This window comes from Coregonus lavaretus (assembly GCF_964263955.1).
Source record: "Coregonus lavaretus genome assembly, chromosome: 4".
NCBI classification, from domain to species: domain Eukaryota; kingdom Metazoa; phylum Chordata; class Actinopteri; order Salmoniformes; family Salmonidae; genus Coregonus; species Coregonus lavaretus.
In genome coordinates this window covers 9,756,482-9,782,269 of record NC_139991.1, presented here as the reverse complement: position 1 = coordinate 9,782,269, position 25,788 = coordinate 9,756,482, and the positions used below count along the sequence as shown (strand labels likewise).

General features: G+C 42.5%; 1 protein-coding gene across 1 annotated transcript; it reads right to left on the bottom strand.

Annotated features, from left to right (window-relative positions):
* Positions 1-336: 336 nt before the first annotated feature.
* LOC311128334 (transcription factor Maf) lies at positions 337-3,331 on the bottom strand. Its single transcript, XM_084160443.1, has one exon. It carries the CDS (start codon positions 3,245-3,247, stop codon positions 2,273-2,275), a length of 975 nt encoding a protein of 324 aa, XP_084016569.1. The 5' UTR covers positions 3,248-3,331; the 3' UTR covers positions 337-2,272.
* Positions 3,332-25,788: the final 22,457 nt, after the last annotated feature.

The window sequence follows — 25,788 nt, the reverse complement described above, 5'->3', positions numbered from 1 at the left end:
GATGTTGTTTGAGGTTTTGAACGAGGCTAATATTAGTCAGTGCTGCAACCTAGCCAACCAAATTGTTACTAACGTGATTATCTGGCATGAGTCATGCTTCCTTCCATCTGCACAGGCGAAGACAAATCCCACAGACTAGAACAACTTCAGGAAAATGTGACGAAAACGGCTGGATACCAATTCACATTTAGCGTACCTCAAGTCAATCCCCCAAATGTTACTCCTCGTTTCAATTTCCATTAACATGAACTACTCTGGTTTCGTTTGCGAAATCCACATTCAACCATTATCTCTGCAGGTATATGTCAAGAGAAAACTGAGAAACTTAATGAAAGGCCAATTACATACATTTATTGCATATCATTTAATTGTAAGAAATGAAAAAAACGAGCACATATGAACATCACATAATATGGTTAGTGAGTGAAATAATTTTGCACAGCAAAATATATAAGAGGAAGGTTGAATTAACATATGTCTTAAAGATTTATTGATGAATGGTATCTCCCCATTTTGTACAAGCAGGGTGTCAATCCCTGTCTATTTAACAATGTCCAGACATTATTGATTATAATAATATTATTGCCTTGTAAATAATGAGTTTGTTTGAGCCAAAAATAATGTAGTACTGGTTGACAACAAACTATTAAAATTAAGTTATCCAGCAATTCCAAAAGCTATCTATCTGCGTTGTTTTATTAGCTTCATAGAGTTCCCATTCTGTGATATATTGCAGACTACATTTTAGTGCAATTCAGTCCAAAATACGTCAGAATACATTGTCAAAATGCATGGTTCACGCTGACTTAGGGCTGAAGTTTCTCCTTATTTAATACTTTGGTTTAAAATACAGTGAGTGGTTGGCGAAGACAAACACTACTACAGCTGTCAAACTACTGCTTGAACTGCAAGAACATGCTGCAAAATGCGCTGCTTATGCATGGAAACAATACTGTTTAATTGTATAAATTGGAGCCGTGCCAACCTCTCCTACCCAATGACAGGAAAACAATTTAGTGCACAGGACTTTATGAAACCTACATCTAAATGATCCTAACCATCTATATCACATTCCTCTTTAAATGTCAACCTGTAGCACATCCATGTTATCTTTTAGATTTACAGATTATAAAAACTAGGCCTATATATACTTATATTATAATCCATAGCATTCCAGAATTGTCAAATGCACAAGGATGGGGCATTTATTTTCTTTTAAATAAACAAACTGCTTTTAAGCAACATACAGTTTAGTCCCATATAGGGATAGATGATTCCTTTTAGAATAGTTGAGGTCCTTTTTGCACACTTGTAACATGGATCCCCGCCGACCAACTTCTATCAGGAATGCGTCAGGGCATTCACTGTATAGAAATGGGAGCTTAGTCGCATCATTCAACACAGTTGAAATGCACTTGCACGGGAAGGGGGGTGGTATAAGAGTCCTTGTCACTTTTTTGTTGTTGTCCCAAAAAAGTGATCAGGTCATAAAACAAGTATGAATGCCATGCTGAAGTCATCCGATAAAAGTACATTTTCAAGCACAAAAAGAAAAGAAAAACCGTACATGTCCAGCATGCAGGCCTGTTCAAAAACATATCTCTTTTAAAGTAATGGATATTGTTTCTTATGAGTAATAGTCTGTTTGTTGCTAAACACAAAATAGCAAGCGTAACGCATGAGATGAGGTGGGGTAAAATGGCAGACTCGCAGTCCTCCGAGTTTGGCAGAACAAAAAAAGAAAGGGAAAAGGCCAAAAACGTCTTCTTATTGTAGATGGATGCAGTTTTTGACCGGTATTTGTCAAATGGTGAAAAAAGGCAAGTCGATGAACTTCAAAGGGGTATACTTAGTGCTTGCATGCACACATGGTATACAGCAATATTGTAAAGTTAAAATAACTTCGAAAAATAATAAATGATAGTTCAAAACACTGCAAGTAAAATGAACAACGATGAAAAAGAGCTTGACAAAAATATGCATAAAATAATAAGTATGGCAGCAAAAAAAAGATGATGTCAGGTTTCAGTTTGGACTCCAAAATGAAGGACAATTATGACAAAGTTCCATCTTTCTATTGCAAGCCACCCAAAATTCAAAACCGTTATTTGACAGACTCAGCAAACCCCTGTTGTCAAAAAAATCAAAACCGAAAAAAAAGTTTGCAAATTTGATTTATTGGGCTAGTATACCCCATTACAAAAAAAAAATCACAATGGAAACTTTTTAATGAGGGAACTGACAAACTCAGTTTTCATGATAATGTCAAGACTCACATGAAAAACTCCGGGGAGGAAGGGTTGTTGTCACTGCTGGATCCATTTTCTCTGAAGCCGTTGCTGATGAGCTTCTCGTATTTTTCTTTGTATGCGTCCCTCTCCCGGGCCAGCCTGGAGATCTCCGCCTTGAGGTGGTCGACTTGCTGGACGAGCTGCGTCTTCTCGCCCTCCAGGACGTGCCGCTGCTGGACCCGCTTGTAGCGGCAGGACTGCGCATAGCCTCTGTTCTTTAGGGTCCTCCTCTTCTGTTTCAGCCGGATTACTTCTTCCTTGCTGACTCCTCGTAGCTGCCGGTTGAGCTCCCGCACCGACATGCTCACCAGCTGGTCGTCCGAAAACCGGTCGTCTAAATGTCCCATGTGTGGGTGGTTTCCTCCGGAGCTGCAGTTGGACGAGACCCCGGGTGATTGGTGATGGTGGCCGCCGTTGTGGTGGTGATGGTGGTGGTGGTGGGGACCCCCGTTTTGGGCTGCTGCGGCGGCGATAACTGCGGACACCACCGCGGCGGCAGAGCCCATCTCTTCCCCGGCCATGGTGCCTCCTCCTCCGGCTCCGCTGGCAAACTGCTGCCCTCTAGCATAGCCATCGAAGGACTGGAGCTGGTGACTGCTGTTGATCAGCGCCTCAACTGCGTCTTCGGGGCTGAAGCCCAGCGCCTCCGGATTCAACTGCTGTTGATAACCGGACATCCAGTAGAAATCCTCCAAGTGTGCCTTCTGTTCGCTCCCCGACCCCGGACTGGGCGACGAGAAGCTTGGAGAAGGGGGCACCGAGCTGCAAGGCGTGCTCATCGGGGTGGAAGACAAGGATCCCCCGGCGATAAGGCGGCTGCACTGGCTGATGTTGCGATCGGGCTCCACCGGCTCCTTTTTCACTTCAAACTTCATCAGATCGAAGTCATTAACATATTCCATGGCCAGGGGACTGGTGGGCAGGTCGGAGTTGCTCATTGCCAGTTCTGATGCCATCCTCTTGCTGCCGACAGTCCTCCAAAGGGGGTGAAGAGCAGCTGTCAAACTGGGTTGTGTTGGAAGAACGTGAGCCAGTTTGATTTTTAAGCGTATTTGTCTTAAAGTGAAAAAATAGGTTTTCAATGTCCTTTTTGCAGCGACGAGTTCCCAACTGTAAAGGAATAGTTTTCCTTTGCAGAGTCTATTGCACAGACGCACCAGAGCCGTGCACGCGAGTTGCGGAGTCCTCTTTCAGCATGAGAAATTCGGCGAATTTGTATTTTTAACATTTAACACTTTACTGTTTCTTCATGCATAGGCCTACATTGCGTAAAGCGGAGAGGGTGAAATGTCGAAGGAGAGGGGTAAATGTAGCCTCGCACGTAAAATGCCTCTGACTTGTAGGCGATTTTTTAGAAGGATCACACAGCAGATGAGTTTAAAAGCATTGCAGAGTTTTATAGCCGCCCTGACGTCAGGTTGGAAATGGGAAATTGACTCGGACGAAGAGCCAATGGGCTCGCACAATCTATAGGCTAATTAACATATTAGGACAGAAACAAAACTTTTCTCAACTGTCAAAGGCTATCAGCTGACTGTCAGCTGGAACTCAACCTCTTAACTCTTTCGCCTCTCCATTTTAGATATATTATTTTAATGGACATTTATTCTACCATTTGGATTAAACAATTATCATTAAATTCTCTCACTGCGACCATGGTGGGGAAAGGACAGTAGGCTGTGTGCACATTATGGTTCGATTTAGTGTTGTTTCAAGTGGTACTGGTAACATTTTAATATCCAAATGTAAAATATTATATAACATTTATCAAGTTATTGATGCAATAATATATATTACTAGTTGTTATCGTAAAAGAAATGCGTAATACCGCTTTTGTATGGTGCATTGATTTATATTAGTTTCAAAAGTGTCAAAATATAGTATTCATGATTTATGATATACAAATATTGGGGGAATGGCTGTGCACACGTTTTCACAGTTTGTGTTACTTGAAATTCGAAGTGGTCAAATCTACCAGTAGCCTAACCAAAGTGCATAATCATACTTTACAATCATCTTAGTTACATGAACAACAGCGTTGGTTCATACAGTATTTAAATGTGACAGAATACAGGAATAAATATAATTCTGTGCTGAAGTTTTATGAAAGAAAATTACAAAGGATTGTGGAGAGAGCGGACCTACCTCTGCCGTTCTAAAACTCAACAGTGCCACCTTTTGGAGACATCGAAGCACCGTTCTCCAAAATAAACCGCTTCATTTGAACGAGTCATTCACAGCGGTAGCAAAATTAGACGATTTCGCAAGAGACTATTTATTGGCAAGAATAATACTTCAATGTATGTAAAGGTATGGTCAATTTGTTTTAGAACGACAGTATGGATATGTTGACAGGGGAATTGCCAAAGGTGTGAATTACGCATGACTCACGTGTCAATTGCAAGTCCTTTTGGGGGAGAAAATATAGGCTACAACATTCCCCACTCCATCAGCAGTAGATTATATAGAACATTCGTTACATAAAACAAGTAAACATGTACTTCCTACTTGGTCCTATGAAATCATCATCCCCTCACATAGGCTGCTATAAAGCAGTGGTTAAATGGGAGTAATTCAGTAATGAACGTGGTCCTATGAAATCATCATCCCCTCATATAGGCTGCTATAAAGCAGTGGTTAAATGGGAGTTATTCAGTAATGAACTGTGTTCCAACCAGGCGGAGATTAGCCTACGTGCACTATAGTGCTATAAAAACATAAAAACAAAAAAAAACTTATCTAAAGCAGTGATTCCACGGGCCCTGCTCCAAAGTCATACATTAAACCACTCTCTTGTTATAGCACTTTATCTCGACAGTTCAGAGGTCAGACATTTCCTCTGGTTTTAATGGACTGCATGTCATGCGCAACTCACTTTTTGAAGTCAATTGCACAGATGAACCAGAGCCGTGCATGCAAGTTGCGGAGTCCTCTTTCAACATGACAAATTCGACGGATTTGTGTTTTTAATATTTAGTCTTATACGACACGATCCAGCCAAATTACCTCCCTACAACTATTTTAACAATGCACACCTGGGAAAAATCCCCTTCAACGCCCCTCCAACTGGTAATTACTAGAGCCAAAATCGTATAGGCCTATCATCCCCGTGCTCCGAGTTTCCCACATGCACCTCTCTGACGTCCATTGTCAACAACAACAAAAATGACCGCAAGCATGCTGGCATCTTCATTTTTTTAGAAGTGAAATCAGCTCTGGATATAATTTTTATGGGCAAAACATAGCAAAACAACCACAAGCCTAATGACCTCCGTGTTTGATGGTATTTCCCATCAAAACGTGAATACGTCCTCTGTAGCTCAATGTGGTCCTCTGTAGCTCAATTGGTAGAGCATGGCGCTTGTAACGCCAGGGTAGTGGGTTCGATCCCTGGGACCACCCATACATAAAAATGTATGCACACATGACTGTAAGTCGCTTTGGATAAAAGCGTCTGCTAAATGGCATATTAAATTATTATATTAATACACCCAACTCATATTTAGGACTTCACAATTGTAATTACCACCTTCCCAATTGGTTATGAACGCAGCATAACAACATTGGATATTTGACAGCAATAGGAGGGATTTTGTTTTCACATACCAAGTTATGTTTGACCAGAGTTTCCTGGTCTAAGCGCAGCCTGGTTACTTAGGCTACTGCCACAGGTCTGTTGTGCGTTTACAGTTTGGGCTACTCATAGGCCAACCAATAAATGCAAGCCTGTAAAGTAGGATAAACGTATAGTGTAACTCACAGCACCCAACATCAACTATGGACACTTGTTACCCTGAAGGCTAGGTGTATGTATTTTGCATTTAGTCTCCAAGTGTAGCCTTGCAAATGTCCTAAATTATAGGTCAAAAGTCTGGTATTAGGGCATTATCACAAAATGTGGCAATGATACAATATTTAATTATGCGTGCCTGTAAATAATGTGATAATAACACTGTCCATTGATAAAGTGATCATGTAAGATCCACCACAGGGCGTCATACCTCTGACTATTTGGAGGGAAGCTTTGTCTCCGCTTTTGACACAGCGTTGACAAATAGCTGTTTCATGCCTGTGACAAAAGCCTATAATCATAGTCTCTCTGTCGCTCTCCAACTCCAAGACTATGATCTCATCCCTAAGACTGAGTATTTTTAGCTTCCCGGGTACACACAGTGTAATGATAGGCCAAATAACTCACGTCCCAGCCGCCAATCTATGTGAAAGATGAACATGACAATCAGCCTGATGTTTTTATAACCGTTCAGCAAGTTCACCGCTTCCCAACTTCCGCTCCAAACTTCAGGTCAGATTTTCTCTTTCATTTCCCCTTCACCTAACTGTTTTATAAGCGGCTGAGAAAGAAAAGCAGGCAAATGTTGTCTATAATTTGTAAAACCAACAACACACACACACACACACACACACACACACACACACACACACACACACACACACACACACACACACACACACACACACACACACACAAACACACACACAGACAGACAGACAGCACTAAAGACAACTAGCTGAATGAAAAGGGGAGAAACAAACACCTTTCTGTTTTCAAAATCAGTTAGTGGACAACAACCTACAGAGCTAAAACCACACAAGTGTCCATGTCTCTCCTCCTCTGGATCTAGGCCTGGACAGTATCTACAGGGTTGTGGTTTATCTCCACTTGAAATAACCTGTTTTTAAACTTTTTAAGAGATAGATTAGATATCAACACCATTGTCTTGTCTTGCTTTGAGTACACACTACCTTGGACCAACTAATAAAAGCTGCCTGGTAACCTTTGTTAATGTGAAATAAAATTAACAAATACATGCATGTTAGCTATAACAACATTTTCGAAAGACAGGGGAATAAATCCTACTAAAGAAGGTATCTGGGGCATTGCTACAGTGGGGGAAAAACGTATTTAGTCAGCCACCAATTGTGCAAGTTCTCCCACTTAAAAAGATGAGAGAGGCCTATAATTTTCATCATAGGTACACGTCAACTATGACAGACAAATTGAGAAAAAATAATACAGAAAATCACATTGTAGGATTTTTAATGAATTTATTTGCAAATTATGGTGGAAAATAAGTATTTGGTCACCTACAAACAAGCAAGATTTCTGGCTCTCACAGACCTGTAACTTCTTCTTTAAGAGGCTCCTCTGTCCTCCACTCGTTACCTGTATTAATGGCACCTGTTTGAACTTGTTATCAGTATAAAAGACACCTGTCCACAACCTCAAACAGTCACACTCCAAATTCCACTATGGCCAAGACCAAAGAGCTGTCAAAGGACACCAGAAACAAAATTTAGCTTGGTTTGAAGAAATCAACTGTGGGAGCAATTATTGGGAAATGGAAGACATACAAGACCACTGATAATCTCCCTCGATCTGGGGCTCCACGCAAGATCTCACCCCGTGGGGTCAAAATGATCACAAGAACGGTGAGCAAAAATCCCAGAACCACACGGGGGGACCTAGTGAATGACCTGCAGAGAGCTGGGACCAAAGTAACAAAGCGTACCATCAGTAACACACTACGCCGCCAGGGACTCAAATCCTGCAGTGCCAGACGTGTCCCCCTGCTTAAGCCAGTACATGTCCAGGCCCGTCTGAAGTTTGCTAGAGTGCATTTGGATGATCCAGAAGAGGATTGGGAGAATGTCATATGGTCAGATGAAACCAAAATATAACTTTTTGGTAAAAACTCAACTCGTCGTGTTTGGAGGACAAAGAATGCTGAGTTGCATCCAAAGAGCACCATACCTACTGTGAAGCATGGGGGTGGAAACATCATGCTTTGGGGCTGTTTTTCTGCAAAGGGACCAGGACGACTGATCCGTGTAAAGGAAAGAATGAATGGGGCCATGTATCGTGAGATTTTGAGTGAAAACCTCCTTCCATCAGCAAGGGCATTGAAGATGAAACGTGGCTGGGTCTTTCAGCATGACAATGATCCCAAACACACCGCCCGGGCAACGAAGGAGTGGCTTCGTAAGAAGCATTTCAAGGTCCTGGAGTGGCCTAGCCAGTCTCCAGATCTCAACCCCATAGAAAATGTTTGGAGGGAGTTGAAAGTCCGTGTTGCCCAGCGACAGCCCCAAAACATCACTGCTCTAGAGGAGATCTGCATGGAGGAATGGGCCAAAATACCAGCAACAGTGTGTGAAAACCTTGTGAAGACTTACAGAAAACGTTTGACCTGTGTCATTGCCAACAAAGGGTATATAACAAAGTATTGAGAAACTTTTGTTATTGACCAAATACTTATTTTCCACCATAATTTGCAAATAAATTCATAAAAAATCCTACAATGTGATTTTCTGGAGAGAAAAAATGCTCATTTTGTCTGTCATAGTTGACGTGTACCTATGATGAAAATTACAGGCCTCTCTCATCTTTTTAAGTGGGAGAACTTGCACAATTGGTGGCTGACTAAATACTTTTTTCCCCCACTGTATATGAAATCCATACTGTCACCTATTTTAGACTTGTAATGATTCCTATGTGAACATACTCAAGCTCTGTTCATCTTGAACGATCTTTAGGGATCAGCGTCATCCCACCTGAATGACGAATCAAAAACCGTTGACATCAGTCATCATAGTGATTATGAGTTAGACAGGTATGAAAGCTAACAGGGGGATTTTCCATTGACCATGATCCCACAGCTATCAGGGCTAGGGGATTTAATCTCACCTTTGACCCATTGACTCATTGCCAATAAACAAAGTTCAGATGGTAACATTCTAAACACGCATTGATCCACATCCCACAGTGACATAGCAACAGGATGAGTCCTAGGCTATCTCTATTATACTAAGTCCTATCTCCACTATTTGACTTCACTGTATTGCCAAAGTATGTGTGATAGGGCCTTGTGTGTGATCATGTTTCTAGCTCATTGGTCTTTCACTTGAATAACACTGTGGTTTTGTGTTGTCATTGTCAGAGGACTAAACTTAATCAGGGAAGGCATTTGAATTACTTCAAATGCATCTCCACTCATCAAACTGGTTATTGTGCAATAAGCTTTCTCATACATTGGAAGCACTCCCACACTGAGTTAAGACAACGACTACATCAGTGAATATGGTGATGAGAGGGAGAGAGAAAGAGAGAAAGAGAGAGAAAGAGAGAGAGAGAGAGAGAGAGAGAGTGGAGTGGACAGGGTGTGTGCGGTGAAGGTGACACGTAGGAAGCTCTACTGTGTGTGTTACATTAGCGAGGGACACATGCAGGGGGCAGAAAGCAGTTGTGGAAAAAGTACACCATTGTCATACTTGAGTAAAAGTAAAGATAACTTTATATACTTGAGCAAAAATCTAAAAGTATTTGGTTTTATATATACGTAAGTATCAAAACTAAATGTATTGCAAAAATATACTGAAGTATAAAAAGTAAATGTATAAATCATTTCACATTCCTTATATTAAGCAAACCAGACGGCACAATTTTCTTGTTATTTTAGATTATGGATAGCCAGGGGCACACTCCATACATCATTTACAAACAAAGCATTTGTGTTTAGTAAGTCCGGCAGATCAGAGACAGTAGGGATGACCAGGGATGTTCTCTTGATAAGTGCATGAATTGGACCATTTTCCTGTCCTGCTAAGCATTGGAAATGTATCGAGTACATTATTTTCTTTAGGAATGTAGTTGAGTAAAATTACAAAATATATAAATAGTGAAGTACAGATACCCCCAAAAACGACTTAAGTTGTACTTTAAAGTATTTTTATTAAGTACTTTACACCACTGGCAGAAAGGGACAGAGAGGGACAGAGAGAGACAGCGAGGGACATAGAGGGTAGTCAGGAGGCACAGCGATACACAGGAGGTATTCTGAGAACAGAAGCTTGGTCTTTAGTGAGCCGTCTTCTGTGAACAGGATGTGGCTAGCAAACGCTAACGGTATCTGACCACAGCAACAGCAGAGAGAAAGGGAGTAGAATTCAACTGTTCTTAATATCTTGCTGAAATGCATACAATATTAGGTTAGTGAAATGGTTATTGATAGGATACATAGTCATTGTCACTAATAGTGAGTAAAAACCTATCAGCAGGACATTTTCATAGAGATTCAATCGTAAACGGCATGATGGTCACTAAGAAATTATGCAACTCATGGTGAAAGAGCGATTACACAAAACATGATATAATACTGTTTCAGAAATCGCTAACCCGCAAGCTACGAAAACATTCGATACATGTGAAAACAGATAGGTACCCTGTTCCCCGATGCTTCACCTTAGCCTGAACCTGAGTTCAGATGCTCTTGGTCAGTGTGCGCAGTGGGTTATTGTGCAGAACATTGCATATGCCTACACGGTAGTGAATTCTTGCCTGCATAGGATCGGGGACCATACATACATACATACATACATACAGTATATAATAATAATACGAATATATATGCCATTTAGCAGATGTGATTGCACACACAGTGATGTCCATGAGTACTGGCTGCAAAACCAAAGCAACATACTCTAGCCTCTAATTCTGCATATGGACCACATAGAATAACATGATTTCTGTAAACTGACCCTGAAACAAGTTTCCAGTGATCTCAAACGATACCATTATATCTATAGCAGCTCATACGCTTATATACAAATAAACCCAAATACTATTGTATAGCGTCTATGCCCATATTTTCCCTCTAGTCTTTTGTTTGGGGTTACCTGCTCATGGAAAGACACAGCACTAAGGCAGTGTGGTGTTCCCTGGGGTAGAGCCACAGCAGTGCAGCGAGACTAATACACAAACGAAGGCAAAGCTCATTAGTCATGAAAGAACAAAGTGCCAGACCTAATTTAGCTGCTTTTGTGTCTTTGAAGTTATTGATGATGCAGTGTGGAGTGGGAGAGATCTACATGGAAGGGAGAGCACCACTGTGCAGCAAGCAGCCTGATCAAAAGACAGAGAGAGGAGGAAGATGGTCGTCTTACAGGACAAAATGGAGGGGAAATACAGATAGGTAGGTAGAGATAGGTATTCAGGCGAAGACACCGTAGTTTTAAAAGCGTAATGATTGTGTGTTGAAATATGTATTTTGGTAGAGTATCAGTGAGCTATAAAATTAAATAAAGAGAGTCGCACACTATCTATATAGCTTAAAGGTATTTGATGTATGTACACACAATAAGATACTGTCTAGAAATGCATTTAGTAGGAATTAGTTCATTGGGTACAGAGCATTTTCTCTAGGAATGTCTTAGACAATGGAAGACGTCATAAAGAGAAGTCATAGAAAGCACAGCCCCTAAAGCACCAGAACATGTCAACATGACCCCTCATTGGAATGACTATTCATGGAGAGAATTAACATATTACATTTTGGACCCTTAGAACTAAAGCTTTAAGGGGCACTTTTAACACTGCATTATTAGCTGCTCAGGCAAATGTGTGTTCTATAAAGACATTTTTTATTTATGATAAGGGGGATTTTTTGTATCATATCTGGTGTCTTCCAGATAAAGGCTGGAAAAGTATATTTCATCAAGTCCTTGAACCATCTTCCCTCTGATCCTGATTTAACAGTTGAACCTGAACCCTCTCTCTCTCTCTCTCTCTCTCTCTCTCTCTCTCTCTCTCTCTCTCTCTCTCTCTCTCTCTCTCTCTCTCTCTCTCTCTCTCTCTCTCTCATTTTAACATATTTAACCCTAAACACACAGTAGAGCAGGAATGAACAGCTACACTGAATAGTTACACTGAATAGCCCATCAGAGCAGGTTAGATAAGGTACTGAATCAGGACTGTATTTGTCTCATTCCTACACACACTGGCCCTCATTTATCAGTCGTGAGCAGCACGAATATGGGGGTTTGTGGTTCTTGTAAAAAAAAAAAAAAAAATTACTAACGTTTTCAGAGTTGTTTTTGTATAGTTAAACAAATCATTTCCGATATGTATATTTGATAGATATTGCGTGGTTTGTTTAATAATGTGTTCTTCAACTGAATGTATCGTGATAAATAAGGAGTAGACTGAGTGGACAGATCAGTGAGTTGTTTGCTGTGGGACTGTAATAGACGGGAGCGGCAGGGGGGGGGGGGGGGGGGGGGGGTTGTGAATTAAACCGACAACAGTTCAGTGAGAGGCAGCCAGGGGTTGATAAGGTACAGAGCTGCCATCTAATCAGTCACTTAGGCGTCCCAACACTGAGCTGTAAAACACACACACACATATGCGTGGGCGCACGCACACACACACACACACACACACACACACTCACACACACACACACACACACACATACACACACACACACACACACACACTCCCCAATCTGAATGTGTTATCCAAGTCTCTACTGTTTACAGTCTGAGAGCTGATAGGGTCTTCTGCAAGTACTCTGAACGTTGTCTGAATGCAGCGTTACGGTTTCATAATAGGGTGTCCAGTCCAGTACACAAGTTCCCCCACCCTCCACCCTTCACCACCCACACTGACAAGCACTAAGAAGGGCAAGACGTTTCATCAACAGTGTAGTGAGAGAACCACCGTTGGAATCTCAATTTTCACCCTGCCACCAGAATGTGGGCACAGCCAAGCTGTAAATACCCTACTCCATCTGTCACCCAGCGAGAGAGGGCAGAGGGGGTAGAGGGAGTGGAGGGGTGGGGCGGCAGGTAGCTTAGTGGGTAAGAGCGTTGTGCCAGTAACCGAAAGGTCGCTGGTTCTAATCCCCAAGCTGACTAGGTGAAAAATCTGTCGATGTGCCCTTAAGCAAGGCACTTAACCCTAATTGCTCCTGTAAGTCGCTCTGGATAAGAGCGTCTGCTAAATGACTAAAATGTAAATGTAAAATGAGGGGCAGGCAGAGGAGACTAAACAGGGTCAGGGGTGACCATCATCATCTCTCCACTGTGAAGTCTCCAGGACAGCCTCTGTGACCGTAGGGGGAAGATATTTGGTGGCGTACAGAGGAAGAAACAGCCATTGTCTGACAGGGGAGCGAGGGAGACCGGATTGTGGCCAGGGGGATGACCCCAGGGGTCAGCGTTGTTGGCTTTGGCTTTGACATTGACACCATGGTGAGGTGCATGGCGCGGCACCAGCAGTAAACCAGCGAATCTATCACAGCAGTAGCATCACTTGTACAATTGTAAGCATTTGGAGGATGCATATTTCAGAGGAATATAGTTAGTTTTACAGTAATATGGATAGGGTGACGAATATTACCAGGGTAAACCCATATCCTCTGTTTTTGGTGACTTGCACTTTTGGTTCATTCATAAGATGGCCTTACATCCATGTTGGGTTTTCACCATTAGCCTGATTTGGAAGATAGAAAAACTAAAGAGCTTGTTTTGAATGCTCCCGCCGATGCATGCATGTGTGTGTGTTGTTGTTGCTTGATCATGGTTGCTACTTGATACTGAAGGATGTCATGGCATAGGCAGTCATCACCTCCTATCACAAGTCAGTCTTTGTGAGAAATCAGCATCACTGTCAACAACACCGAACAACAGTGACTTTTCCACTGGATGTTTTCTCATTCTGTGACTACATGACCTCTTATCTCATCAATGACAAATGTAAGGAATATCGTTGTGAGGTCATTTTTGGAGATCATTGCGCCATCTCAGAGTGGTCCTGTGAAAGAGTCCCTTAAGTTATTGCACACTGTATTGAAATGAGAGCTACAGTAGATTAATTAAACTTTTGGTTAAGGCCTGCCATGTTGCCATATGAATTCAACCATTGCTTCAACCTTTGGATTATTTTCCATAAAACAGAATGAGATCATCTTGTCACGCTGAACAATATATGTGTTTGACTAACAGGCCAATACAGCCCATAGATTCCATTGAAGTATTGACAGCAGCACTGACTGTCTGTTTACACCTGTATGAGACCCAGGCTGATAACAACCATAGACGGACTAGGACAGGGGTTGGGCTGCCCAACGCTGACAATGGGAAGTGCACACTTATCCTGGCTTGACTGCAACATAGGCATCCCCAGTGCTGTGCAACTCTGGCATCCGATAGATCACCTCTAGCCTATAAAGGCTTTTATGGAGAGAAAGTGCGAGAGAGAGATTGTGTAAAATGAATATTTCCTTAAGTGAGGTATATATGATTGTAAGAGTGCAGGCAAGCAGAGGTGGCATTACCTGGATTGTGTAAGGAAGATCAAATAAAGGGATCGTCCCTATTCCATCATTCAGAGAACCTCCCTTTAGTGGTTCCCTTGATAGTTGCCTTTGGTGGCGAGATACAGTGTACTCTCAGATAGCGTCAAACACAGGCTTACACACACACACACACTCAAGCTCCTATCCTAATGAGAGATTTTCTGACCTTTCTCCATGTACCCCAGGAGACTATTGATGAATCCCCTTTTAAAAATAACTAGGGGGTCATTACATGATTGACAGTTGTTGAATCCACACATAATTATCACATTCATTATGTTGGACTGTGCTGGGCTGTGCCAGTGCAGTGGGAGGTGGACCCTTTTAACAGAGTGGAACAGAGAGAGAAGTTTTTAGGGTTTTTCAAGATTGCTGTTGACCTATACTGTATGTGTTGATCAAGAGTCAGAAGCTCAGCTCTAGCTAAGATGGCTGCTAGACTCATGCCTTTGTCATCGTAACATTGTTGGGGGCTCGTCCGGGATCTGTACTTTGATACAGTAGCTACATATTACTTTATATATTTCTGTAACTCTCTCTTGTGTTTACTGTGTGTTTTGTAGTATTCTGTTACCTGTGGGCAATGCGGTCCTTGTAAACATGACATAGAGTATAGAGAAAGAGAGACAGTTCAAGAGGAGGCCAACTAAAGCACCTCCACTGTGTTATTTAGTAATGTGTGTCTACTGCAAGAGAGCCTATTAGTCATTCACTGTCCCTAATCTCAACCTGTACTAATCATGGGATCTGAGGTGACATTTTAGTCTTTTATTGCTTTGTATTTCAAACCTTTAAATGGTAAACCTAGACCTGTGTCTGGTGCCTACATGGGGACGTGAGGAGATAGATGTTGGCACCTCACAGATCCGCCCCATTATGAGTGTTAAATCAGACATAATCTAAGCTAATGTCACACGACGTCTCCTGTGCTAGCGGACTAATCGCTACGTTGAAAATACAAAGGCTACCAAATTAATCCATATAGAACCTAGTGTCACTGTGTGAGCTGTAATTCACCTGTGTGTGTGTGTGTGTTTTTTTTGTGTCTATCCATGTGTGTGTGTGTGTGAGTGTGTGTGTTTGTGTGTATGTGTGTGTATCCATCTCTATTAAACCACCATCCATTGTTAGCTCGCTTAGCTTGAGAAAATGTCGCCTGACTGCAATTGTGAACATAGCCCCTTGAAACACTCCCAGTTGGTGAGGGGCTTAATGTTCATTTGAGAGCTCTATTCAGAGCCAAGCATTAAAATCCTGTGTGAAGCCCAAATGAAGAAGATGATTTAAATGAACTCATTTGAGGGACATTTAATTACAGTCGGATTGTAATTGAATGTTTCTCTGAAGTGTCTGGTTGCTGGTTCCTAATGAAATGAGTAGGGTGGTGGGGAGACATTCAGTAGACATGGCTGAACATAGGGGCTGGCACTTAGGCCCCTACTCTGCTTTTGTAACAGAAATAAAGATAGAGACATTTTATAGATGGTTTTATATGTGAAATAAAATGTTCACAGTGAGATTAGAAACCCTGGAATAATAGACCCATTTCAGTTTGGACCAAGTAAGGTTCATTCTTTCACAAAGGGAATTATTTTCTGAATGTAGCCCTGTTTGTATACTAAAACATAGCAGAAGGCAGAGTTGACAATGTATTGCCACTTCTAGACTATTGATCTGAATACTGTGCTGTACTATACTTTGACCTACCAGTACGTTTGAATCCTGACCACCAAAAAACCAAGCCACCTGTAGTGCTCAATTTTTCTCACTGTCAGATGACAACATGAATGTATCCTTACTGTCTCTGCAGGGAGGTGGATAAGTTGAGGGGTGGATGATGTAATTTAGGGATAGGGTTACATGGAGAGAAAACAGTATTTACAGGGCAGGTGCTGGGCTTGGATGGTAAAAAACCCTTCCACTGAACACATGTAGTTAAGAAGGGACACCATGGTCCATTGCTGAATACTTCACGGGCTTTGGAAATTCCCACATCGAAACATCTTAACACCTGCACCATCCATTACTGGGAGTCTCATTGCCTCCCTTCCAGTGTATGTGTGTGAGTGTATGTGTTTGTTTCAGTCTTTACGAGAAGCAGAGAAAGCAGCTGCTCTCCCTCTGGCCTCCTCAAAGTGTTGAAACCCAAAGACCTCTAGGGTAGAGAGGCCAATTCAGGCTGAAGCTATAGCTCTGTCTTTACTCTGGTACTGCTTAACTGTTGAGTCATTTAAAGGGAGAAAGACAGGAAGACTCCTTAACTAAATATTTCTCTGTAGATCAGGTCTCTCTCTCTCTCCCTCTCTCCCAGGCCAGTGACTATTGTCAAGGCATATCTTGTTAATGTAATCAGGACCTACCATTAAGCATACTGTAGCTGATCCAATGGTAGGGCCTCTATTATAAGGTTAAGTCTAGAGTAGACATGCCTGCTGTCTGTGTGGTGAGAGCATTTCCTGTGGAACAATGAGTCTCCCCGTGTGTGTGTGCATATCTGTGTGTCTGTGTGTATGTGTTTGTGTACGTGTGTACGTGCGCACATGCGTGTGGGACTCAGAGAGATAAAGAGAGAGGTGCAAATCACTGTCTGCAGAGCAAAGTCTTGAGATAATCTTTACTATTTGACATGCAGCTGAACAATAACCCAAGAGATATACACTGAGTGTACAAAACATTAGGAACACCTGCTGTTTCCATGACATAGACTGACCAGGTGAATCCAAGTGAAAGCTATGATCCGTTATTGATGTCACCTGTTAAATCCACTTCAATCAGTGTCGATGAAGGGGAGAAGACAGGTAAAAAATTGAGACATGTGTATGTGTGCCATTCAGAGGGTGAATGGGCAAGACACAAGATTTAAGTGTCTTTGAATGGGGTAGGTGCCAAGTGCACCGGTTTGAGTGTGTCAAGAACTACAACGCTGCTGGGTTTTTCACACTCAACAGTTTCCCGTGTCATATCAAGAATGGTCCACCACCCAAAGGACATCCAACCAACTTGACACAACTGTGGGAAGCATTGGAGTCAACATGGGCCAGCATCCCTGTGGAACGCTTTCGACACCTTGTAGTCCATGCCCGACCTAATATGAAGAAGGTGTTCCTAATGTTTTGTATACTCAGTGTATGTTTAGCAGAAAACAATGTGTGTCATTTGAGGTAGCTGTGGACACTAATTTACACTAGCTAATGAACATTTTCAAACTAAATGAATGTCTAAATGAAAAGCCTTTGTCCTGTTGTAAGCTAAAACCTTGATCCGTAAGATGTGATGGCCTACATGTAAGATTGGTTTGGAGATAACGATTATTTAGTGAGATAAGATCACCAGAATTAATGTCCTCCATTGGCCTCACACACACACACACACACACACACACACACACACACACACACACACACACACACACACACACACACACACACACACACACACACACACACACAAACTTCTAAGAACCGTTTCTTGATTTCTGCTCTCGACTCCCCACACGGGTGGTGTGGAGGGGAGATTCTAATCAGTACCAGCTGTGACTGGTCAACTGCTAGGGCTTTACACCTTTACAGAGAAAAGAGGCCAGCTTCACACGCACACACACACACACACACACACACACACATACACACTAGCATACACCGAGATGAAACATGAGACAGCTAAATAATGACACACATTGTGAGGTGAATATGTAGATGGTTGTGTGAATGTTGAGAGAACAGGTTATGCATGGGAGATCAGCAAGAAAGAGAGGGCTAGACAGCTACTATACAAGCTCTCAGCCTCCTGGCAGTATGTCTGAAAGTCTGGAGACAGTTGACTAAACTGCCATCCCTTCCCAAATTACCGAATGGACAGTTCACCCTACACGTTCTCTCTCTTTCTCTGTCTCATGCAAATGCCATGCAAATCAAAGCACATATTGGTAACCCTTGCATGTCTTGTAGATCTCAACATGCATACATACACTGAAAACATTGAGAAAGGTTTTAGTTTGAAATCAGAACTGTATACCCTACTATGTGTGTGACCATACATTCACATAAACAATCAACCATGAACATGTGCAGGATTCTCATGGCGGATGTCCAATCACATGGCTGTTGTCTTGTACTCTCTGTACTAGTCAGATAACCAGTCAATCAAATGATCCTCAGTGTCTCCTAACTCTTTCCATGGAGCCCGAGGGGCCTCAGCTAACTAATAAAAATACATCATGCAAATAGCAGGCCATGACTCCGGAGTGGCGCTGAGATCCAGCTCGGAGGCTCTCTGGAACAATGACAGCCAGTAGTCAGAAAATGTCCCCTAACCGGGCTCGCATTCCAGCCCGCAATTACAGAACCGGGACCAGCCAATCCAGACCAAAACACCTACTCACCCCAGACAACGGACACGACTGTTCCCAGACAAGGGCAACCCTCTATGGGCTTTCTCCTCTCCTCGGCCCCCCTCCACCCCCCAGAGCTCCTGGTCCAATCTTATTATTAAAGTTAACTCGATGAATAGTAAGAGTTCTCAGTAGTCTCAGTTCTCACGTTAATGGAATAGTCATTCTAATGGGGGAGAGCAGAGGAAAAGATAGTGAGGGGGGACAGTTATAGGTACCATGTGCTTGTTGGTCAGGGTGTATTGGAGGCCATTTGATGTGTGAAACTCTTCTCTCTCGCAATCCCACAATTAGGACAATGATTTGCTGTCCTCTGATCCAAGTTACATGCGACAAGCTCAATTAGATTTGGACCCTAAGATATGCCAAACCATACACATAAGCTCACAGAGAGAAAGCATGACTGTTCCAAATCAGTGCCCTACCCACAAACCTGGTTGCACTTTCCTGCAGTCAATGACCAAAAGCACCCTCTTTGGCCTCATGGGTGGAATGTTATTAATATTTCTAATAATTTCATAATTAATAAAGATAATTTCAAAAAACCAGACCAAAATCCGGTGTTTCTATGTGAAAAAGTGTTGTTATATTTCATTCTTCTGTGATTTATATAAAGTGTAATATTGGGATGCAAACTCAAAATGTAATACATTTCAACTCTATATCTGACATGGTAAAGGTGTCTTCTTTTTTTTAAGCCCATAACTATGTGTATGAGGTGTATCCTTTCGTTTCAAAGTAGATTTGTTAAAGACTAAAAACAATCACTCTATGTGACCCTGATTTAGCCCATTGCAGTAAAAGGTCAATGAAAGCGACAACTGGTGATGGGGACTATCTCCAGTTTTTCTGTTTACAGTGAAGTCTGAAGTGCTAAGCGGTGATAATCACCATAGAAATAATGTTATGTGAAGTAATCTTGCCCATCTTATTAAGAACTGGCAGCCAGCAGTTTGGTGACAAGAAATCTCTCATGTCTACTCATGTACAGTGACTCCAGTTTACGCATGACAATTTCCAGGCTTATTCCATCAATTTTCACAGTTTCTTTAAGGCACATAAAACTAAAAGAGTATTGAGGGTGAAACCTGGCCAAATGCTTCTATTTCATACACACTGACATTTTCAACACTACGTAATTATGTGTTAATAGTCTGCACCAACATTTTGTGAGGGAAACCTGGGTTGTAATTCAGCGTGAGATGAAATATCCCAGATGTAATGGAAATAACATTTGTTCTACTCAAGTTTTTGTTTTGTTTTCATGACTTTCTTCTGAAAACGGTGCAAGCTACTCTGACACAAAAAGACTCAGTGCTCTTCACTCACAATTACTGTAACAAGATATAATAACCTTACTGTAAGAGGGCTTTAGTATGATTCTGACATCAAATGTCTAAAATAAGTACTCTTAGAGACAAGCAATTATGCTGACAACAAAAGAAGACTAAATGGAATTTCAAGTGACGATGAAATGACAAGTAAAGAAGCTGAAGATTATGAAGTAGGCCATGTCTGAAGAGTTTGGCTGCATAGTGATCAATAAGTAAAGTGATTTGGTAATGCACAGTCACTGACAAACAAAAGGGAAAACCCATTGAAGCAGATGGCTGGATGGTACAATCATTTACCTCCCACCGCGTTGCATCATGCACTGCTATCAGCAGCCATGTTTGTCACAGACTGTTTGTTTGTGTCTTGTTTTCCCGGCCATCTGCAGCAGGCCAGCCTGTTGCTGGGCCTCGCAAGAGAACCAAGTCTTGTGCAACGCCGCCTCAAAATAACATTTGTTCACCATCTGCGAGACTGCGACTGCACCGCTCCCACTCCTTAAACAGAGAGCCTGGATAGGATATGATAGCAGCCCTCGGTCGCTCTGTATCTGGAATGGTTTTGCCTCACTGATTTTGAAACACTCTCCTCCTCAACTTCCCCCATGTTCCCCATCCCTTCTAGCCCGACGCTCTCTGGGATCATGAAAAATTATCGCAGCATAAATTAAAGCGTTTTCTTTTTTCTTCTTTTCATTCTGGCATGACCCCCCTGGCCACCAGAGGCAGTGTTTGGTGACAGCTGAGCAGTGTGTTTCCTGTTGTGTCCCAGTCTGACCGGAGCTGGCTGCTAAAGGCATTAGCATGGCCTGGAAACGCTGTGATGGTGCCAGGTAGTCACACATCCTTACAGACACACAGACAGACACACATAGCTAGGTCTCAGGAACTAGGGACCAAGAATCAGGAATGGGACAGCAGATAAAATATGGGGACATGAGAGAAAGGCGGCTGTGAGTGAACATAGGATGAAGAACTTTGAGTGGAACAGATTTACAGTATTCACACGGATCACAAGCCCTGGGTTTTATTGATAGTGAAATATCTAAGAGTTTCAACATCAGAGCTACTTGTGTTGTGCTGATTAATGCTGTAACTGGCCATCCACTCAGAGACAATGCACTGTAAATACTGGTCAGTATAATTGGCTGTGGACACAGGAATAGATGTCAAGAGGACAAAGAAAAGTGACATGGAGGGGGAATCCAAATACATGTATACGTCTGCTCTGTTAGCTCCCTGTTTTTTTGGCACATTCACAGTCGGACAATCCCATCTGTCTTCCCGCTGTCATTGTCTAGTGATGTGGGATAGCTCCAACGTGTTTTTTTCTTCTTCTCTTGTTTGATTAAGCAGGGGCCAGAGGTGGGGCTTGTGGGGAGTTGGGGGAGGTTAGAGAAACTTCACTGGCTTAAACTGCCTAGCGACAAGTTTGTTTGAGCCAATGGGGATCTGTGCTTGGGTTGGGCGCAGATCCAGAATAAGAGGCCAGCCAAAGACAGTGACTTTTCTCTCAGTGAGACAAAGTGAAAGGGCAACGGGATGCTGGCTCACTCTGTGTAAGTATTTGGTTAGACATCCTGGTCATCCATCATCAGACACCATCTCTGGGGATCATCAGATGAAAATTTGCCCTGATGGTTCGGCCAAGTAAATCTATCCCCCGGATTTGTTTCATTAGTTTTATCTTTACTGACAGGCCTCAGAGACAAACAGAACAATTTGTCCTTCACTTCAGGTTTAAATATGAGAGTTGTGTGTTGGTGGTTGAAGTATGAGGAACTACATCTATGTTCCTCCTAATGCAACAACTTGATAACTTCCAATATCAGACAGAGAACAGAGGTTGAAGAGGTTGTAAATGTACAAGTCTGAGTGAGCTTTCTCATGTGTGAGTTCTGTCATTCCCCCACTTCCACCCCCCCCCCCCCCCCCCCTAGATGTACTGCTGTGGGGATGGGAGGGGGTGAGTCCTTTGAGATCTGTCCTCTCAGGTAAAGGGGTCTATCCTTCCTCATTACCCATAATTCCTCTTCATTACTCAGCCATTGGATGATGGGCTCCATTACCCCTGGCTCCAGTTTGTCACTCCGCGTCAATCTGAGACGGAGCGAGGGGACTGCCAAGGAACACCCCTCGTAACGGGATATGGGGACACTGAAGGGCAAGCCCGGGCCTGGCTTAGCCCCCTCGGTTTAAACGTTAGCCCCCTCAGTTGTAGGGTTAGGCTCGCCACTGTGTGTGTAGTGGGGCTATGGAAAGCCACTGGGAAGTTAGGTATGACTCCTTTGGGTTTCCATAAAAAGCGGAGAAAAACACATGCATTCCTAGAACACAGAAGTAAGACTCGAGGTCACAGGGCTGCTGAAGACGGTGATGGAACCCAGCTTTAAATTTACAGCCACCATGGTGCACAGAATCCTCAGTCTTCTCCATCCTCCAAACAAATTAGTCCATGCAAAAGCAACAGATCTTTACACAGGAGTCAAAGTCATCCACAGTGCGTTGGAGTGTGTTGAGAAGCTGAGGTGCAACAGTGAGTTCGAAGCCATTTGGGCACAGTGCAGTGCCAATGGCCTTGACGCACCACCAGCAGCTCCAAGCAAACAACGATGTTATGTAAGTACAAATCTCCAGCAATACGTGGTGGACAGTACAGCAGGCCAGCAGGACAGAGGACAAAAGACTGAATGTAAAAGACTGTTCTTCAGCACGTTGGATGCTGTTAGAGTGCCTTGCAAAAGCATTCATCTCCATTGGCGTTTTTCCTCTTTTGTTGCATTACAACCTGTAATTTAAATGGATTTTTATTTGGATTTCATGTAATGGACATACACAAAATAGTCCAAATGAAGAGAAATGAAAAAAATTACTTGTTTAAAAAAATTCTAAAAGAATAAATAAATATAGGAAAAGTGGTACGTGCATATGTATTCACTCCCTTTGCTATGAAGCGCCTAAATAAGATCTGGTGCAACCAATTACCTTCAGAAGTCACATAATTAGTTAAATAAAGTCCACCTGTGTGCAATCTAAGTGTGACATGATCTGTCACATGATCTCAGTATATATACACCTGTTCTGAAAGGCCCCAGAGTCTGCAACACCACTAAGCAAGGGGCACTACCAAGCAAGTGGCACCATGAAGACCAAGGAGCTCTCCAAACAGGTCAGGGACAAAGTTGTGGAGAAGTACAGATCAGGGTTGGGTTATAAAAAAATATCAGAAACTTTGAAAATACAACGGAGCACCATTAAATCCATTATTAAAAAATGGAACGAATATGGCACCACAACAAACCTGCCAAGAGAGGGCCGCCCATCAAAACTCACAGACCAGGCAAGGAGGGCATTAATAAATGTAATAAAGGGACATATATTTTCAAAAAGGATATGTGTATATACAGTGGGGAAAGAAAGTATTTAGTCAGCCACCAATTGTGCAAGTTCTCCCACTTAAAAAGATGAGAGAGGCCTGTCATTTTCATCATAGGTACACGTCAACTATGACAGACAAATTGAGATTTTTTTTCCTCCAGAAAATCACATTGTAGGATTTTTAATGAAATTATTTGCAAATTATGGTGGAAAATAAGTATTTGGTCACCTACAAATCAAGATTTCTGGCTCTCACACACCTGTAACTTCTTCTTTAAGAGGCTCCTCTGTCCTCCACTCGTTACCTGTATTAATGGCACCTGTTTGAACTTGTTATCAGTATAAAAGACACCTGTCCACAACCTCAAACAGTCACACTCCAAACTCCACTATGGCCAAGACCAAAGAGCTGTCAAAGGACACAAGAAACAAAATTGTAGACCTGCACCAGGCTGGGAAGCCTGAATCTGCAATAGGTAAGCAGCTTGGTTTGAAGAAATCAACTGTGGGAGCAATTATTAGGAAATGGAAGACATACAAGACCACTGATAATCTCCCTCGATCTAAGGCTCCACGCAAGATCTCACCCCGTGGGGTCAAAATGATCACAAGAACGGTGAGCAAAAATCCCAGAACCACACGGGGGGACCTAGTGAATGACCTGCAGAGAGCTGGGACCAAAGTAACAATGCCTACCATCAGTAACACACTACGCCGCCAGGGACTCAAATCCTGCAGTGCCAGACGTGTCCCCCTGCTTAAGACAGTACATGTCCAGGCCCGTCTGAAGTTTGCTAGAGTGCATTTGGATGATCCAGAAGAGGATTGGGAGAATGTCATATGGTCAGATGAAACCAAAATAGAACTTTCTGGTAAAAACTAAACTCGTCGTGTTTGGAGGACAAAGAATGCTGAGTTGCATCCAAAGAACACCATACCTACTGTGAAGCATGGGGGTGGAAACATCATGCTTTGGGGCTGTTTTTCTGCAAAGGGACCAGGACGACTGATCCGTGTAAAGGAAAGAATGAATGGGGCCATGTATCGTGAGATTTTGAGCGAAAACCTCCTTCCATCAGCAAGGGCATTGAAGATGAAACGTGGCTGGGTCTTTCAGCATGACAATGATCCCAAACACACCGCCCGGGCAATGAAGGAGTGGCTTCGTAAGAAGCATTTCAAGGTCCTGGAGTGGCCTAGCCAGTCTCCAGATCTCAACCCCATAGAAAATGTTTGGAGGGAGTTGAATGTCCGTGTTGCGCAGCGACAGCCCCAAAACATCACTGCTCTAGAGGAGATCTGCATGGAGGAATGGGCCAAAATACCAGCAACAGTGTGTGAAAACCTTGTGAAGACTTACAGAAAATGTTTGACCTGTGTCATTGCCAACAAAGGGTATATAACAAAGTATTGAGAAACTTTTGTTATTGACCAAATACTTATTTTCCACCATAATGTGCAAATGAATTCATTAAAAATCCTACAATGTGATTTTCTGGAGAAAAAAAATGATACACTGCCGATTTTTGCAGGTTTTCCTACTTACAAAGAATGTAGAGGTCTGTAATTTTTATCATAGGTACACTTCAACTGTGAGAGACAAAAATCCAGAAAATCACATTGTATGATATTTAAGTAATTAATTTGCATTTTATTGCATGACATAAGTATTTGATACATCAGAAAAGCAGAACTTAATATTTGGTACAGAAACCTTTGTTTGCAATTACAGAGATCATACGTTTCCTGTAGGTCTTGACCAGGTTTGCACACACTGCAGCAGGGATTTTGGCCCACTCCTCCATACAGACCTTCTGCAGATCCTTCAGGTTTCGGGGCTGTCACTGGGCAATACGGACTTTCAGCTCCCTCCAAAGATTTTCTATTGGGTTGAGGTCTGGAGACTGGCTAGGCCACTCCAGGACCTTGAGATGCTTCTTACGGAGCCACTCCTTAGTTGCCCTGGCAGTGTGTTTCGGGTCGATGTCATGCTGGAAGACCCAGCCACGACCCATATTCAATGCTCTTACTGAGGGAAGGAGGTTGTTGGCCAAGATCTCGCGATACATGGCCCCATCCATCCTCCCCTCAATACGGTGCAGTTGTCCTGTCCCCTTTGCAGAAAAGCATCCCCAAAAAATTATGTTTCCACCTCCATGCTTCACGGTTGGGATGGTGTTCTTGGGGTTGTACTCATCCTTCTTCTTCCTCCAAACATGGCGAGTGGAGTTTAGACCAAAAAG